Source organism: Giraffa tippelskirchi, chromosome 7, assembly GCF_054371585.1.
Source record: "Giraffa tippelskirchi isolate mGirTip1 chromosome 7, T2T-mGirTip1v1.2.pri, whole genome shotgun sequence".
In the NCBI taxonomy this organism is placed as follows: Eukaryota; Metazoa; Chordata; class Mammalia; order Artiodactyla; family Giraffidae; genus Giraffa; species Giraffa tippelskirchi.
In genome coordinates this window covers 141,364,179-141,383,691 of record NC_137281.1, presented here as the reverse complement: position 1 = coordinate 141,383,691, position 19,513 = coordinate 141,364,179, and the positions used below count along the sequence as shown (strand labels likewise).

Below are 19,513 nucleotides of genomic sequence, written 5' to 3'. Positions count from 1 at the left end.
TTCACTGAGCATAAAGTTTTCAAAGTTCATCCATATTGTAACATGTATCAGTACTTCATTCCTTTTTATGGTTGAACAGTATTCCATTGTATGGATCTATCACTTGCTGTTTACCTATTCATGAATCGATAGACATTTGGTTGTTTCATATTTTGGCTATTTGAAATAACATTGCTCTGAACACTTGGATACAAGTTTGTGTATGCGGCATGTTTTCATTTCTCTTGAGTATATATCTAAGAGAGGAATTGCTGGGTCATATGGTAACTCTATGTTTAAACTTTTGAGGAACTGTCAGTCCATTTTTCAAAATGGCTGCCATTTGACATTCCCACCAGCAATGCACAAGGGCTCCTATCTATCCAAATCCTCACCAGCAGTTGTACTGTCCATCCTTTGATGAGCCATCCTAGTAGGTATCAAATAGTATCTTATGGTGGTTTTGACTTGCATTTCCCTAATGACTTAATGTTGAGCATCTTTTCATGTGCTTGTTGACCATTTGTCTATCTACCTTGAAGAAACATCCATTCAAACCTTTGCCCATTTTTAAACTGGGTTCAGTGTCTTTTATGGTTGAGTTGTAATCACTTCATCCTTTGTTCCATGTGTCCAAATCCTCCCATTCTAAAGAACAGCGGGCACATGGGAAGGCCCTCTGCTTGAGAACCATGTCCTCTCCTTCCTCCTTCTTAGGCTTCCCAGTCTGATCCACCACCCTCCACTCCTCCTCACTCCCCCGGGAGGAAAACACCGCCACCCATTGGCAGAAGGAGCTCCATGGCTCACCCATAAGTGAAGTCACTCAGGAGGGAGCAGATCACTTCGTTTCTAACTCTGCCTGTCCAGCTCTCAGAGACAGTTCATACCCTCCCCATCCGCAATGCCAAAAACATGGTGGGCACGTCCTGAGGAACAGAGCTCCCCCAGGGACAGAGAGACTTACCTCCTTCACTCGCTGCAGCATGGGCTGCAGCCACTCCGTGTTCACTTCGCAGTGGCTGTCCAGAAAGGTGAGGACGGCAGCTGCCGCCACGTCTGCCCCACGAACTCGGGAGCGGATCAGCCCTGAAGTGGGAGGGACAGGGTGGTGCTGGGACTCAGCCATCCCCACAAAGGCTCAAGGCTCTCTGCCCCTTAGGGCTCAGGTTTCCTCTGAGTTACTGTGATTTAACTTCTCTTCGTATTTGCTGATTTCTTCCCTCTCTCTTCCTTTCTCTTATCCACCCATCCATCAACCAGCAATACTCCAAGGCTGTTCTCTGAATGTCCCCCAGTGTGGAGGCCAGACACTGGGCTCTGGGGACACCCTGATGAACAGTCAAGAGTTTAGTGAACAGAAGTGGCAACAAAGTGTGGTTTGGTACCTAAGGAGAACTAGAAATCAAAACCCTTTCCCCTTCAACATGTAGGAACCTCAGGGTACTCCCCTCTGGCTGCACTATGCTGTATGACTTGCAGAGAATCTTCCAGACTAAGACAGGCTGGAGTCAGTGTTCTCTGCTTTATCAAATCTAAATGCCTTTCTCTGGCTTCAAGGCCCTCCATCATCTGTCCTCACTCCACTTACTCCCTCTGCTGACCAGGTTGGATTCTCCCAGGAAGGGAGACTAAGAAAAGGAAGGTTAAGAGGCTGGGCTCTGAGTGTGGGCCCCCTGCCTGAGGGTGGAATCTTGGCTCCTCAAGTTCATCACTCCAGGCAAATTACTGAACCTTCTTAAATCCTAGTTTCTTTATCTGCAAAACAGGATGAAGGGCTGTTATGAGGACTGAGTGTGAGAATGTGAGCAGAGATGAGAATGTAGGAAAGGCAGGAAGAGGCTGTTAGTACTACATGTACCCAGGCCTGACTGATGCCTTTGCTCAGAGTTTCTGGGCCTAGAATGTTCTCTCTTGTGCCCCATTCATCTGTCTCTCAACCCCCTCACCCAATCCAGGCTCCCTTCCAGATCACTCCCTTCTCCTTCAGCTCCCTACCCCCACATAATTACACCAGCCTTGGAATCCATAATAAGCTCTCCGAGGGCAGGGACCACGTGTATACTTCTTTTGTGTTCCCTAGAGTGTCATGCACAATCCTATGCCATAGTTGATGCTCCAAGTATATCTGCTCTATATTGCCCTGTGCTTTTCTCAAAGCATTTAATCCTTACAATAACTGTGCAGGGCAGAAAGAATATATTACTAGTCCCATTTCTCAGAAGAGACAACTAAGGCAGCCAGAAGTAGAGCTACTTGCCTACAGTCATGCTGTGATAAGGGCTGCTCCAAGACAGCAGAAGAGTCTTTCCGCAGACCTTGGTCTTGCCACTAGTAATGCAGCAAGACTACATTCAGTTGGTATAACATGGCATCAAAAGGGAGCAGAAGTCTAGACCAAAATGAGTCTACAGTAGCACCCAGGATCCAAGGACGTACCTTCCCGCCGGTCATTGCGCAGGCACTTGACCTTGGGGATCCTGGTTAGCAGCAGACAGTCTTCGGCTGAGGGTGGAGAGAAGGAAGCAAGACTGTTCAGATATGGACATCAGACCACATGTAGTTTGACCAGGCCCAGGGAAAGGGCTGGGGAAAGCGAGGTATGATCATCTCCACTGGGGGACTGGTCATCTCTCCATCCCCTACTGCCAGGACAGACTGAGGAATGACTACTTGTGGCATAACCCCCAGGGGGTGCCACAGAGTACCAACAACCTCTCCAGTCCAACACCCTCTGAGCTAGACTGTGTGTTAAGTTGCTTCACTCGTGTTGGACTCTTTGCAACTCTATGAACCGAGGTCTGCCAGGCTCCTCTGTCCATGGGATTCTCCAGGCAAGAATACTGGAATGGGTTGCCAAGCCCTCCTCCAGGGGATCTTCCCAACCCAGGGATCAAACCCACTTCTCTTGTGTCTCCTGCATTGGCAGGTGGGTTCTTTACCACCAGCACCACCTGGGAAGCCCATTTTGTGGGGACAATATTCTGCACACGACAGTTGTGATAATGAAGGATGCTGCAGATGTTGTTTAATTTTTTAAAATGTCATCTCACTGGTGTCCCATCAAAGAAACACCACTCCTTTGGCACCAAGGAGCAGAGCCAGAAAAGGCACTTAGTAAAGACTGAAGATCCCGGTGGGGAGCAGAGGTCAGCCTGTGGTGGCCAGGACTGTTTCAAGAGTGCCTCCCTCAGCATTCTGGAGAAATGAGGTATGAAGCGGTGCAAAAAAAGACGGACACTTACGATCTGAACTGAAGTCATCCACTAGAATGATCTCCTGGATCAGGCTGGCAGGAGTTCGGTTCAGGACGCTGGAGTAGTGACCAAGATAGATGAACCCAGATTTAGAGACCACCTTCTACTTCCTTCTTCCTACCATCGGCTCCCTTAGCCCCCACCTCGGGGGCCAGCACACTGACCATGGGTAGTTGCTAGCAAACCCTTCCTGCCCTGGTCAGTGGCTGAGGGGCAGGATGTTCCTCAGGCTCCTCCAAGCACCTGCTGATCCTGCTGCCTGGACCCTCAGGCACTTGAGACTCACCCCAGGTGGTGGGTGGGGACTGTCCTAGCTTACTTGAGGCAGGACCCATAGCTGCTCTGGCTGCCTGGGCTTAACAACAGCAACAAGGCCAGAGGCCAACCCCTGCTGGCCTGGATGTTGCCTGCTTGGAAAGCTGGCGAGGCTCCTTCTGACCTGATGGGTTAGGATGGGTGTTCTCAGAAAGCACCCCCACCCCAGCTCTTTCCCTCCCAACATCCCTCCTCTTCCTTCACTCCCGGTGAAGAAAGCCCAGGCTTCTTTAACCCTTGGAATACCACTGGGTGCTCCACTCCGAATCCTGTTCTTATCTACGTTCATTAAAGAAACAAGGTGATTAGAAGTCAAACTTGACCACAGGGCCAATCTTAGGAGGACAGAAGGGGTATCTCTCTCTGAATTGCTCTCAGGTGCCCACTGGGCCGGCACCCATCCACCTGAGGCCTCACTGCCATCCTTGCCTCCATCGGCTCCTGGCTCCTGCGTTTCTGCCCATGTCCTGGGGACCTGACCTTGTGTTCGTGCATCTCACTAATAGTTGGCCTTCTTGGGTCTCCTTGACCCTGAGTCACTAACCCCAGCTTCTCAAAAGGGCAGAACCCCCCGCCTTCCCAGTGCCCCCTGGTCTTCATGCTGTCTGGCAACAGCACCCAGTCTCAGTGTCCTCCCTTGCCAGGGCCCAGCAGATCCCCGAGGCCTGAGCACCACTGAGATGAGGGGTGAGGCGGAGCTTACCTCTTTACCGTGCGCAGGAGTGTAGAGCGGGCTTCGTTGTGGAAAGTGATGATGACGCTGGTGGCCGGCAGGTCCGAGGAGTAGGACACGGATGGACAACTGAGAAGAGAGCAGAGAGCACAGAGGGCAGCTGTAGGACATCCTGGGGACGTCCTGGGGACATCCAGGCTTGAGGCTTCTCTCTCTCCAGTCTGCTGCCCCTGAGGTGGGGCGCAGGCCCTGTTCCCCCAGACCCACGCCCACCCCACTCAGGCTGCGCAGCCTGGAGTCCTCGGAGGGAAAGCACAGGCTACGGGAACTTCCCAGGCCCAGGGGCTCTTCACCCATGTCCTAGAATCACTCGGAGCCCCACGGTCACTGAAGTGCTAAGGGAGGCTCTGACATGTGTAGGCACACAGGCAGAACCAACCTGGACCAACCGACAGAACTGCCTGCCCGATGCACCAACCAAGACAGAAAAAATGGCAGGGGAGAGAAGAGGGAAAATGGCCTTTTCTCTCTGTAGCTTCTTCCTTCTTGTCGCCTGTCTCCTGACATCTGGTGGGATCTAGGGAGGAATTGCCCCCATCCTGCCCTCCCTGGAATCCCTCTCTCTCACTGCCAACGTGAACAGCCTGGCTGGCGACAGCAGATAGGGCACCCTTACTCTTTTCATGGGCCCTGGGGTACCTGGGGGGAAAACTGAAGTCTCTGAGGAGACACCAAAGGCACTTCCCCCCAGCCCACTCCCTCCCCCGGCAGCTCTGTGCTCCCACCTTCTCCAGACACCACATTTTGGGCCCCGTGGCTCCCCTGTCCTCTGGAAAGGGAATTAAAACAATCCATCCCCGCCAGCCTTCACCGCTGTCATTTCTGAGAATGCTTCTGTGAATGCATTTACTCGTGCTCCTGGGGCTGGCGGGAAGGCAGCCACAGAGCTGGTTTTCGTCGCAATCTTCTTTATTACAATTGCTCCCTGACTATTCCAGCCGCGACCATTTTTTCATTACGGCATTCATTCCACTGACAGCGGCTTACGGCCGAATTCCCAGGCCCATTTCCTGTCCAGCAGAGCAGACAGGGTCAGACAGGCAGGAGTTCCACTAGCCTGGGACCCCCACAGGAGAAATCATGACAGGCCTTAAAATAATTATCCTTGAGAGAGGGTGTGGGGGAGGAGGAGGGGTGGAGAAGTTCACCTCTGCCCGGGAAGCCAGGCGTTCCAAGTGCCTCTCCTCCCAGAGGCTTGTGGATTTGGGGGCTGGAGGGGGCTTGGTCTGCTGAGATGGGGACCCCTGGAAGAAGGGGTCAGCCCCCTGCACTGACCTCTAGGGCTCTAGTTCTCTATCTCCAAACCCTAAGTGCCCAGGAAGGAGGGAATGTGGACAGTGATGCCACAATGATGCCCTGAAGGTGGCCAACCTGCCCACACCCCATCTGGATAGTGGAGTTGACCTTTTCCCACCCACCCCCTTCAACCCTCTCCATCATGCATTTCTCTGGAATTTGTATCTGTGTTGATAGGAATGTATGGCTCTCAGGGACCAGGAGCCTCTGAAAAGATTTGTCTCATGTCTGTGCTTTGACTTTGGGGCTGGTGGGGTCTTCTCTGCAATGCGGGTAGGTCTGTCTCACATAGTTTAGGTGTCTTTGGAGACCTCCCTCAAGGGGGCTCCCTGGATTGAGGGCTGCATCAGGACCTGGCCTGACAGTCTCAGATCCAACAGGAGCTGCGGCCTGGAAGGGGAAGAGTGTGGCTCACCCCGCACCCCGGGCTCCGCCAGGGGAGGCCCTGCCCACCACCGCCAACACCTTCTTTGCTGTCCCTACAGACATGCGTGTGCAAACACACACACGCGCACACACACACACACGCATGCACCCCCTGATCCATCTCAGGCTTCTGAGAAGCCTGGGCAGAAGCACCAGGGCAAAAGGAAAGGCCTTCCTCACCAACCACCACTGGCCTGGATTTGAAGAGTCTCGTTTTAAAATGTGTGTAGCCCCAAGAGGAATTCCGCCTTTAAGTTTCCTGGTGAACATCTGAGAAAGTTCAGAGTAGGGGAGGATGGGGGGAGGGCAGAGGGGATCCAGGCCAACCCCTCAATGCTCAGATTTGGGTCAGCGGAGCCTCCAGGCCCTGGGGTCCTGGTCTAGGGCCTCTCCCACCTAGCACGCCAGGAGAACAAAGAGCAAGACCAGGCAGCATTTCTGGGAGTTGCTGAGGAAGGGTGGGAGGCCGTGGGGCAGGCAGAGAGGAAGGAAATGGATGCCAGTGGGGGCAGAGCACAGCACTCTACTGTTTGCACAGGGCAGGCGGGGCTGGTGGCCCCGTGGGCACCACCAGCCAGGCACCAGGAACGCCAGGCTCACCCACCCCCTGCGGAAAAACCTCCCCCTGGTCTCCCCGATGGTCACTCTCGCTTGGACTCCGGACTGAGGTACTGAGGGGCCTCTGTGGCCTGGCCAGGAGGTCTCCTTGGGCCTCTCAGACCCTCACGAGGTCAATGAAACTAAGAGGAGCCAGGAAAACGACAGATAGGAAGGGTTTGCCTATCTCAGTACCTGGACTGAGTCAGAGGAAATTGTCCTCATTTCTTAAACTCACGTGACTGAAAGAAAAGGCAACTGGGGTCGGCCCTTCCCTCCATCTTTCTTTCTCCACCAGCACAACAGAGGCCACACCTGTAATGGCGGGTGTCCCGGATGGGCCGGTCAGGGCTCAGCTTGTCGCTCTCCAGCTGATTGAAGGCGTGCTGCCTGTAGGGGTCCTCTCCAGGCTTCAGCTGCTTGGCTGCCAGGTACGCCTTCTCATCAAAGCCTCTGGAGGGCGTTCCTGTCACCTGAGACAAAGGTCAGCATAAGAAGGGCCACAGGCAAGAGGACAAAGGAGCCACTGCGTGATGGGTACTTATGACAAGGCGGGAGCCAAGTATCACCTCATCTGTACCTGAGCAGGAGATCATTATTTCCCCCATTGTACAGATGAGGAAACTGAGGCTTGAAACAGTACTCCCATATGTAGGGGCAGGGAGTATCTGGGAACTCTGTACTTTCCATTCAATTTTATGTACCTAAAACTGCTCTTAAAAAGTAAAGCCTGTTGGACTTCCTTAGTGGTCCAGTAGTTAAGAGTTTGCCTGCCAATGCAGGGGACACAGGTTCGATCCCTGGTCCAGGAAGATCCCACATGCTGTGCATCAACTAAGCCCGTGCACCACAGCTAGTGAGTCCATGTGCTGCAGCTACTGAAGCTTGGGCACCTAGAGCCCACGCTAGCAACAAGAGAAGCCACTAAAATGAGAAGCCCCAGCACTGCAAGTAAGCATAGCCTCCACTTGCCACAATTAGAGAAAGCCCATGTGCAGCAATGAAGACCCAGTGCAACCAAAAATAATAAATAAATCAATATTAGAAAATAAAAAAGCCTATTAATAAAAAAGCTCAAGGTCAGAGCTAGTAAGTCCCAGGTTTCTGGAGTCAAACTGGTCGTTCTGACTCGGAAGCCCACACTCTTGACCAATGCTCTTTGCTGGATGTGGAGATGGTAACACTTTGGAGGGCACCAGATCCCCCAAGATAAGGGGACCACCTGAGGGGACCACCAACCAGGCTTGAGGTCACCAAACAACCGTCAGATGGACAGTCTCCTTGGTATGGGGCTAGGCATGTAGGAGGTGCCTGATCAGTGAAACAGCCAGAGCTTGGACAAGGTTCTGCCCAGAGGACCACCTGGGAGGACAGGTGGGCCCTCCCAGGCTGATGCCAGAGCTGCTAGGATGCCAATGCATCGACAGTAAAGCATCTTCTCTGGGATTCGTGCTTGCTGCTGAAATGGCCCACATCAGACCTCCAGGGCCCCGGGTGCTAAGTGCTGGAAAGTGATGGATGGTAGTTGCCATGGCCCAGCCCCTTCCTCTTAGCCTCATCCTGTTCTGTGCTCCCAAAGTCCCCCCATGAAAGACACTGGGGAAGGACACATTTGAGATGAATGGATGGGTAGATGGATCCTGACATCTCATTATTTGAGCCACACTGCTGGCTGGCTTGTCCCCAGAGTGCCCAGAAATATCATCAACTGTGAGTGCACCTCGACTCCACCCCTTCCACCTGACCAGCAGCCCAGGCAGGAGCTGTGGGCCCGCAGGGGCAGCAGGAAGGTGAGTAAGAGTTGTCCAGGGATAGAACCCCTGCATGAGAATCCCGCCACAGGCCTAGTCTCTAGAGGGATGGTCCCAGGAAGGCAGCTAGACCTGCGGAGAGGAGACCAACGTGTTAGGTGATGCTGGGGGACAGCCACCAGCAGCCCAGGGCCTCCACGTTCCCCTGAGAACCTAGAGCTCCAGGGAGTGCCTGCCTCTTTTAGGGCCGCCTCTCTGTAGTGTTCCCGCCTCCTAGGAGCCAGTCCTGAGCTCCCTGAGGTCAGAACCAGTGAGGGAGACTTCCTCGGGTCCACTGGGCCCAGCCTTGTGCCACACACATGCTTCAGATGGTGACAATGGCTGTAGAAGCCGCTCTGTGGTGTTCTGATTTGGTGCCATGCCAGGGGCTAGGCAGATGGGGTGGAGTCCTCATGGACTCAAAATCCATTTCAGGAAAGAGAGAAGGAGGGAAGGAAGGAGGAAGAGGGAAGGAGAGAGAGGGGGAGAAGGTTCTGGCTTGAACCTTGAATTGCTAGAAGGACCCAAGCTGTCAACTGTGAGAGTGAGAATGAGGGTTCTTTTGTGTCCTTCCCCCCGGGGAAAGAACAAGTGCTAACTCTGCCCCCCACTTCCACTCAGCCGGGGGCCAGGGAAATGGAAATCAGCCTCCAGTTGATGGTAGAGGAGCTAAAATGAGAAAAAAAAAATTGCAGAAGCTCTCATAGGGAGAGTATATTACTGAATTATCCTGCAAGTCAACTGAGAGAAATAACCATGCCATGCTTATTTATTTAGGACTTATGGCCACTCTGTGGGCTCAGGAAACCCCCAAGCCCTCATCCTACACTCACCCATCACCCAAAAGATATTAATCGAAAGCCACCCATCCACCGGGCACTGGGACACACTTCTGGAAGTTCCAAAGATCACCCAATCATTCATTCATTTTATGGATGCTTGAATCCACGCACTCCTTCATCCATCCACCCATTTATTCAGAAAAGCTCCACTGAGCACCTGCTGTGTACCAGAAAGAAGGATTGCTCCTGACACTGTCCTCTCCTGCCTTCCTCGCCTCATTCAAAGCTTCCTTGGGGCCTCAGAGAACGTTGTAGAAGAGCATCTTTACAGAAGTTCCTCTCGGGGCCTCAAAACTGAACTAGACATCCTCAAAGATGCATCTACTGGTCCCTTCCTCAGACCATAGCCTCTGATGGTCCAACCCTCCTCCGAGGTTGGACCCTTCACCCATGACACACCTTTGTGAAGAATGGCACCAAGGAAACACAGGCCTGTTCTCTCCAGAGGTCTCAGCTCTGCTTTCCCATTGACCCAGCATCCACAGGGTCTGGAGCTGAAACCTCAGTGGCCCAGAGTCAGCCAAGTGGGGGGAGACTGAGGAAGCGTAAGATGGGAACTCTCCATCCCGCCCCTCCCTGGCCTCAGCCCAGTCACCACTCGGAGCTCTTCTACTGGGTATCTAACCAGTCCACACACACACCCCACAGCCCATTTCCCTGCAGCTCCTGAACTCTCCTCTCCCCCTGACCCTGGCCTTTGATCCTGAGACTTCCAGGCCATGACCACCTCTAACTCCACGCCTCAAAATGAATTCTTCACCAGTTCCCCAGAGCAGCTGCTTCTCCTGTGCTGCCTAAGGTGGACATGGGCAGTCCCACCCTCTGGGTCCTCCCGGTGGTAAGTCCAGGGGTCACCCCTGGTGCCCTCCCACCCCCAGGCTCCACAGACTGATGCAGACCCCAGCCCTGGATCCCACAGGCAGTGGCTGAGGCACATTCCACTAGTGTTAAAGCAACAGGTTATTCACTGAGAGTCTAGTTTGTGTTAACACTGTGCAAGAATCAAAAGGACAGCTCCCAGAAGAGAAATCTAGGGGTCTAGATCACCCACCTCTCCTCTCCCATCCCACACAGGGCATGGCCATGCAGGATCATGAAGAAGCCTCCACCCTCAAACTTAGATCACGGGCGGCTGGAGAACTGGCCATGGGACCTCACCCACCCCATCTCGGCTGGGGCAGGAGTCCCACGATGGTGCGGGCACCAGGCCCTGGTAAGAAGTGCGCTGTGGTCTCCTATTCTCCCAGCCACACTGCTTAGAAAGCACACTGGCGAGGGGTAGAGCATCCTTTGGCTCTAGGCTGAGGGACCATAAGGAGCTATATCTTGATCAGCCTCAGGGACCTGAGATGCTGGACTCTGGTCCAGCTGGAGCCACTGGATGGGACTGGCACTGCTGCCCTTTCTGGATGAGGGCACAGGGGCTGTCTGTGGAATTCTTATACTGCATGGCACTGACATCTTGCTTTATGTCACTTTCTTTTCCACTAGGTTGTGAGCTCCTAGCACCTGGCACATAGTAGGTATTAAGCAGATGTTTACTGAATAAAAGGATGAATGAGTGAGTGAGTAAATGAATGAATGAGTGAATGGATACCTAGATAGTGTCCCTGCTCTCACCTTACTTAAAATCATCTGGTGAGAAAACCACAGTGAACCGATGGGGTCCTCTGACATAGCACATGGCCTCCAGTGGCTTTCACCCTCCCTGGGTACGAGCCCCAGAGCTCACAGTGGCCCAGGAGGCTCTGCGAGCCGATGCCCTGTCACCTTGTTGGCCTCAGCTTCTACTGTTGCCCCTCTCTGGCTCTGCTCCAGTCACACTGGCCTCCTGACGTTCCCCGAGTCTGCCAGTACCCTTCCCCTCCACCCCTTTGTTCATTCTGCCTTCTTTCCAGAAGGCTCTTCTCCCAGATGTCTGCATAGCTTGCACCTTCACCCCCTGCAGAGCTCTGCTCAAACCTCATCTCCTTGGTGAGCCTTCCCCAACCACCACCAGTAAAACCCCAGCCCCACGCTTGCCTTCCATCCTTCCACCTGCTGTTTCTCCTTATAGTGCTTAGCACCATCGGATGTTCTACGTGCATTTTGCTTACCAATGCTATATTGTTGACTGCTTCTTCCCACAAAAATAAAACCTTCACCAGGGCAGGGATTGTCTGTTTCATCTAATGCTCAATCCTGAAGCCCAGAACAGTACCCAATGGGACTCAAAGACAATGGCTAATGAGTATGTGAGTGATGGAGCGATGAGCTTTCATGACCGCAAGCATCTCCTGCCCCCACACCACACTCAGCTAACACACTTGGAACTGAAATGGACCAAGATGGTGGCAGGGTAGTTTTTGCCCATTTTAGGGATCTCCTCACTCACATGCTATTGGCAGGGCTGCTAATCACTTCCCTCCCACCCGACCAATACCTCAGTCACCACCATGGGGTGGGCACAAGACCCAGGCTAAGCTGACCTTGTCACTGCACTCCCAGACACAGGGGACTAGTTCAGAACAGTCATTTGACTTAATCTGGGCCGATCAGAATTAAGGCTGAGCGCCGAAGAATCGATGCTTTCGAACTGTGGTGCTAGAGAAGACTCTTGAGAGTTCCTTGGACTGCAAGAAGATCAAACCAGTCAATTCTAAAGGAAATCAACCCTGAATACTCATTGGAAGGACTGATGTTGAAGCTTAAACTACAATACTTTGGCCACATGATGCGAAAAACCAGCTTATTGGAAAAGACTCTGATGCTGGGAAAGATTGAAGACAGGAGGAGAAAGTGGCGGCAGAGGATGAGATGGTTGGATGGCATCACTGACTCGATGGACTTGAGTTTGAGCAAACTCCGGAAGATAACGAAGGACAGGGAAGATTGGTGTGCTGAAGCCCATGGGGTTGCAAAGATTTGGACATGACTTAGCAACTGAACAACAACAACAATCAGAATCCACCCTGAGACTTTTCTATACAATGAACTCTTTTCACTAGCACTGCTAAGCCTGGGAGGTGGGAGTCTTCCTGCCCACAGAAATCTTTTTTTTTTTTTTAAATAAGTTTATTTATTTTAGTTGGGGGCTAATTACTTTACAATATTGTAGTGGTTTTTGCCATACATTGACATGAATCAGCCATGGGTTTCCATGTGTTCCCCATCCTGAACCCCCCTCCCACCTCCCTCCCCATCCCATTCCTCTGGGTCATCCCATTGCCCCAGCTCTGAGCATTTGTCTCATGCATCGAACCTGGAATGGTGTTCTGTTTCACATATGATAATATACCTGTTTCATTGCTATTCCCACAGAAATTTTATCTGGAGAATGAAACCAAGAACAATCAATCAGACCCAAGACATGGAAAGAAAGAGCTCCAATGATATTCTTTGGGGTCCCTGAAGCCAATTATTTCTGATCCAAATTCAGTTTTGTTTTATTTTTTTTAATCTTTCTATATCTGTCTACCTACCTACCTACATTTTTTTTTTCTTTTGAACTAGTTTGAGTTGGCTATTCACTCATAAACAAACCTTCAGAGATGTCAGTCCTTTGGTCCTTTCAGTGAAAAGAAAACCACTCTCCAAAAGTAAGAAACAAAAGTCAAAAACAAAACCCAACAAATGAGCCACCAGTGACAATGACACAGTTTGGGTGAAAGCCATCCATTTCAAGATTTTCAAGCTAGTCTCTGCAATCTGGCCCAGGGACTTGACCCCAGAGCTGGGTCAGGCATTAGTAGCTTTGTCAAGGAGGCAGGGCTGTGGTCAGACTTCAGGAAGGGTGGGGGTTGGGGGGAGTTCCCATCTAGACCATGACTTAAGAGGCCCTTGAGCTGCCACTGTAAGGAACACGGGTTGAGGAGATTAGTGAGTAACAGCCTGATGAGCCTCCCACAGCCTCCTCCTGCTCTTCTTGGTGATGTTTAAGGGACAGCCTCCCCTCTAATCTGTGTTTTCAGGAAGTGGCAAATCCAGTACTTCCATGTCTGATAAGGTCAATCATATCTTGAAATTGTTTAAGCTGAAAGAACGACTCTGCTCTATGAAATGGGGAGGATTATTTCTCATTTTTGGAGACTTCTATTTTCAGTCCCCTCAATTAAACTTTGAAAATCTGCCTGATTTTGCATTAGTTTATTCTTTCTTTCCACCTAGATTTGCTTATTTCTTCTTGACCGCTAAATTTAGGAAACAAACAGCCAAGGGGAAGTTTTAAAATAAGAAAGGAAAATATTTTCCATGTCATTTTCATCAAAAACAGTTCAACCCAAATCTCCAAGCCTTGTAAATTTTCTTTTAAAACATACACGTATCCCTAAATTTTAGATTTAAACAACTCTAACTCCTTTTGAATAACTGCTGCCCAATTTCCTTTTATGACCAGTAAAACAGGTACCTGCTGGGTTTGCCTTTCACTAAATTCACTGGAACTGCAAATAAAAAGACTCTGGTGCTTTTTAATGGATGACTCCTGACTTTTTTTTTCCCCCCTTGAGGCTGCTTTAAACCCCAAACACCTGGTGAACAAAATATAATTCCCAACCACTCCCGACTGCCCTGGGAACAAAAATCTCATCTGATGCTGTGTCTCACGTTAAAAGACTGCCATTCATTAGGAGAGCTGGGAAACAGTGCGTGAGTCACCATCTCTGAGAACACGGTCTTGGGTTCCACCTCTCCCAAATGAAAAGGCGGGTCCCCTAAGTGTCTCCGCATGCTGCTGGGTTCTGGGGAAGTAGCCAGCTCCACTTGGACTGCCAGTGCTCCTGCTCAACCAGACAGGATGCTGAGGGCGGCACCAGGCTGGCAATCTCAGCTTGGGCACAGGGGAAATTTGCCTGGGTTACTGAGGGCCTGCCCCAGACGTGTCCCCATCTTCCCTTTCAGATTGCATGCCTACTAAGTCATGTCCGACTCTGTGTGACCCTGTGGACTGTAGCCCGCCAGGCTCCTCTGTCCATGGGATTCTCCAGGCAAGAATACTGGAGTGGGTTGCCATTTCCTTATTCAGGGAATCTTCCTGACCCAGCGATTGACCCTGTGTCTCTTATGTCTCTTGCATTTGCAGGCGAGTTCTTTACCACTAGGGCTACCTAGGATGTCCTTTTCAAAAGTAGTTATTTATTATAGGGTTACCAGCCTGGGCTTCAAAATCTGATGGCCCTGGGATATAATGCCAAGTGCTTACTGCTCTCTGGCCTTGGAAAGTCACCTAGCCTTTCTGAGCAAGCTTCTTTATCTGGAAAATGGGGATTATGGTGAGGATTAAAGGAGATAATGTAGATAATGGGTTTAGCACAGTAACTGGCACATAAATTATATATTAATTATCATTAGCTCACCTGCCTTTTTAGCAGTGGCTCTCAACCCTGGCTAAACATTAGTTTCATCTGGGAAAATTTTTAACATCCTGACATCTAGGTCCTACCAAAGACTAACTACATCAGAATCTCTGGAGGTGAGTGGCAAGCATCAGGGGTTCTTAAGGCTCTCCAGGTGTTCCAATGTGCCACCAAGGCTGAGCTGCTGCTTCCAATGGATGCAGGGAGGTGAGCAACTGCTAGTCACAAGCTACTGAAATCATAGGACCAAGAGTCAGGAGGGACCTAAGCCACCTCCCCTGACCTCCTCCTAGGAACAGCACTATGAGTCTGGTTTTCTGGACTCTATTTGTACTGACCCAGAGTTTCATCATCAGCAGAGCCAAATGCAGCTCAGCTAGAGCCTCCAAGGTTACTCTAGAAATGCCACCTTGTAACACTTATGCTTCCAGGCCTGGGAGGTTCTAGTTCAATTACATACCAAGGAGCCCAAGGTAGGGGCTTCCTGGGAAGCCCACCTTGAACTTTCAGTTAGATTTCCCACCATGATCTGACTTCTCCAAGGTGCTAATAACTGCACAGCTTTATGACATCAGTGGTCTCACCAAGAAAGAGGGGGGGCACATTCCTCATTCCCAACTAGGGTCCTCCATTCAAGGCTGGGACAGGGCACCAGGTCCACTGTTCCAGATCCAGGAAGATGCCAGTCCCAATCAAGCTCTCTGGGTCTCATTTCCCACTCTCTGCTCAGCCCAGAGGCCATCTAGGGATGGAGGGATTCTGAGGGTGGTCCATGCCAGGGATGTGTGCTGTAATAGCTCAGTTTCCACCTGCTTATCAGCTTACCCAGCTTGAGTAGAGCGTTCTTGGATCTGTAAGGGGCACCAGAACTCTGGCTGACCCTCCCAGCCACAACTGCTGCAGAGTATGAGGAAAGATTAAGTCTCTTCTAATCTGAGCTGATACTGTCTATTCACTGAGGGTCTACAATGACTTGGAAGCTATCTCCAAGTAGTCTTGCCAAATAGGTGTTTTTTTAATCCTTATTTTACAGAGGTGGAAACTGAAGCCCAGAGAGGTAAAATAACCAGCCCAAGGTCACACAGCTTCTGAGTGGCTGGGCTGGGACTAGAATTGAGGCTGTCTGGCTACAGAGCCTAAGGACAAAGCTTCCTCGGTGTGCCTTCAGACTACTCCGGGGCCAGATGAGCTTGGCACCTGCCTTCTGACTTTGAGTCCCTCAGCTCCCAAGCAAGCTGGCTTTCAGTGCCGGGACCACAAACAGGCCCTGACAAGCACAGGCTCGAGGCAGCCTCCCTCCTGGGCTCAGGGTTCAGTTCATGGCTCTAATGGGGACCTGCCCAGTGCTGTCAGCTCTTGGCCTGACATGAGGATGGAAACATTTCTTTGCTCAGGGCTAGAAAGAACACGGAAAAAATGAGAAGTAGAAGAGCTTGTATTACTCAGACCTAAATAGCACATAACCAGATTTCCTCAGGTCAGCTCAGGCTCTCCTTGGTCTTTCCAGCCAGGGACACCCTCAGGGTCTTGATGGACTTCAGATGCAGTCACAGTTCAAGGGGGACAGAGCTGATTTCCATTCAGGTTCTCGTCTGCTGGATTGTATCAATCCTCCAAACAACACTGCCACGCTCTGCGGCTGAGAGCAAGGAAGCCAGCAAAAAGAACTGCTGTGACAGCTCTCGGGTCTCCCCAGGCCCAGCACATACCTTCCCCGCCAACATGCGGTGCGGGTCCCCACCTCATTCTGCTCTAGTAACGCAAGGGTAGTATGTCACTGTTTGTAAGTTATTGCATTTCCAGTGTTTTATACTCAGAATCTATTGAACTTGAACTTGTCAGATATTAATTGGAAAAATAAAAACAATAATGGGTCATGTAATGGGGCTTCCCTGGTGGCTCAGGTGATAAAGAATCTGCCTGCAATGCAGGAGACTTGGGTTCCATCCCTGGGTTGGGAAGTTCCCTGGAGAAGAAAATGGCAACTCACTGCAGTATTCTTGCCTGGGAAATCACATGGACAGAGAAGCCTGGTGGGCTACAGTCCATGCGGTCACAAACAGAACACATCGAGTATGACGACTTTGAGGGTGACAATAGCCTCCACTGAGATTGGGACCAGCTGGGCCAGGATCAAATTCTACCCATTAGCACTTAGCAGGGCCCTGATCACGGGCTGGGCACCTCAGTTGGAGACACCTTTCAGCACAGAGAGCCAAATTAGAATAGTGGCTGAGGCAGTACATTACTGGCATTGTGGGTCAAGTTCAGAAATAAATTACCTGTTGTTCATGACTAATGTGATTAAACAATTAGGTTAGACCCATCAATAGGAGAAAGCAGGACAGAGACAGACTTTTAAAATCAGGTTAAACAAAAAGGAGGCAGGGAAGGGGAACTGGAAAAAGCAGCCTGCCTCCTGGGTGACTTTCTTCAAGGGCCACTGCTAGGGTGGGTACAACTTGTCCCCTCAGCAGGACCACACCCCAAGACTGGTGCTCCTCCGCAGCCCAGCATTTTATCTAAGTACAATATACTAAATGGTTGTAAAATCTGGAAACAGGGTTAGTAGTAATATTTTTTAATGAATAGAGACATTTTGATGACTTCTGGGATACGCTGAAGATGCAGTTTTATTCAGTGAGAAATCAGAGACACAGATCATCTGATCACAGATGCATGTGTTGGGATCCAGGGCAATGCGGTCTTATGCACCGTATTCATTACAGTTCTGCACAGTGCACCAAACCACACATTGTTAATGAGCAACAATGAACAACCATCTCATGCAATCTAAATAAGCCACTTACTATATATGCCATCCATGTTTTCCTAGATGTCCACCCTGTGGCTAAACAGAATCTTAAATAGAAAATGTAGTTCGTTCTTGAAAAAGCTTCAGTGATATTAAGATACAAATTTTCCCTGACTTAATCTACAAACTCAGGGCAATCTGACTAAACAGCAAATAACAACTGTGTTGGGGGTAGGGGGGCGGTAAGGATTCAGCTAGGAGAGTTTAAACATGAGTGAACAAGCAGTGAAAATCTGAAAAAAAATAAAGATAGAGAAATAGACCTACCAGATATTAAGACATATCAAAGACTGTAGATTTTGTATGGCAAGATACTACTGGCATAATAGCAAACGGATCAGTAAAAGAAAATGGAGAGATCAGAAACAGATCCAAGTAAATATGAAGGGTTGTCATAAGATACAGTTGCATTTCAAATGGCAGGGGGAAGGGGAAGGATGTGCTTGCTATTCAGTGAATGATGTTAGCAATGTAACTAGACAATACAGAAACAAAGAAAGCTGAATGCATTTCCGAAACCAAAATTAATTCTAGGTGGCTCAAAAGTTTTTAATTTAAAAAAGAAACTGAGAAGTAGAAAGAGAAAATTACTTACTTTTTATTCTATTTTTTGGCAGTCTTGAACATAAAATTCAAATGTTATTTTAAAAACTACATAAAGACTTTTAAAGCTAGAAATACCAGAAAGTCAAGATACAAATATCACACTGGGAAAAAAGTAAATTAGCCAAATATATGCCAAACAAAGAACTAACTTCTTTAATATACAAAGAGCTCTTATGAATCAAAGAGCCAACAGTTCACAAGAAATGTAGACATACTACAAACTACAAATGGTGAAGAGGATGTAGAGAAAAGGGAACCCTCCTATACTGTTGGTGGGAATGTAAGTTGGTGCAGTCACTACGGAAAACAGTAGGGAGTGACTGAGTGAGTGACAGTCTCTCAGGAGGTACCTCAAAAAAAACTAAAAATAAAACTATTAATACCATATGACCCAGCAATCCCCCTCCTGGGCACATATCCAGATAAAACTATAACTCAAAAAGATATGTGCACCACTATGTTCATAGCAGCACTATTTACAATAGCCAAGACATGGAAACAACCTAAATATCCATCAACAGATGAATGGATAAAGATGTGGCACATATATACAATGGAATATTATTCAGACATAAAAAAGAATGAAATAACATGATTTGCAGCAACATGGATAGACCTAGAGATTATCATACTAAGTCAGAAAGAGAAAGACAAATACCATATGATATCACCTATATGTGGAATGTAAAATATGACACAAATGAACCTGTCTACAAAACAGAAACAGACACATAGAGGCAGAAAACAGACTTGTGGTTGCCAAGGTGGGCTGAGTCGGGGAGGGATGAACTAAGAGTTTGGGGTTAGTAGATGCAAACTATTACACAGAATGGATGCACAAGGTCCTACAGTATAGCACAGGGAACTACCTTCAACGTACTGGGATAAACTATAATGGAAAAGAATATTAAAAAGAATATAGGGAACTTCCTTGGTGGTTCAGTGGTTAAGAATCTACGTGCCAATGCAGAAGACACGGGTTCAATCCTTGGTATGGGAAGTAAGACCCCACATGCCAGGGGGAAACTAAGCCTGTGCACCTCAATTACTGAGCCCGCACCCTAGAGCCCGTGCTCTGAAGCAAGAGAAGCCTCTGCAATGAGAATCCTGTGCACCACAACTAGAGAGTAGCCCCTGATCACTGCAACTAGAAAGAGCCTATGCACAGTAATGAAGACTCAAAACAGTCATAAATACATTAATAATTTTTTAAAAGACGCCACCTAATTACCAGGCCTCAATTTCTTATAAATTAAAAAAAAAAAAAGAAATGCAGACATAAAAGGTTGTATACATGGCTGTAAATTACCACCCTGCTTATTTAACTTATATGTACATCATGTGAAATGCTGGGCTGGATGAATCATAAGCTGGAATTAAGATTGCCAGGAAAAATTTCAAGAATTTCAGATATGCAGACGACACCACTCTAATGGCAGAAAGTGAAGAGGAACTAAAGAGCCTCTTGATGAGGGTGAAAGAGGAGAGAGAAAAAGCTAGCTTAAAACTCAACACTCAGAAAAC

At 49.4% G+C, this 19,513-nt stretch overlaps 1 protein-coding gene across 3 annotated transcripts in view; it reads right to left on the bottom strand.

Moving 5' to 3' along the window:
• The window catches only part of GALNT16 (polypeptide N-acetylgalactosaminyltransferase 16), a 101,977-nt gene that overhangs the window by 25,278 nt on the left and 57,186 nt on the right, over positions 1-19,513 (bottom strand). For all 3 annotated transcript variants that reach the window (XM_081513536.1, XM_081513535.1, XM_081513537.1), the window contains exons 3-7: positions 6,919-7,076; positions 4,255-4,353; positions 3,225-3,292; positions 2,419-2,484; positions 947-1,068 (exon numbers count right to left, since the gene is read on the bottom strand). In XM_081513536.1, the coding sequence (XP_081369662.1) occupies positions 947-1,068; positions 2,419-2,484; positions 3,225-3,292; positions 4,255-4,353; positions 6,919-7,076 (513 nt within the window). The remainder of the gene's footprint in view (positions 1-946; positions 1,069-2,418; positions 2,485-3,224; positions 3,293-4,254; positions 4,354-6,918; positions 7,077-19,513) is intronic.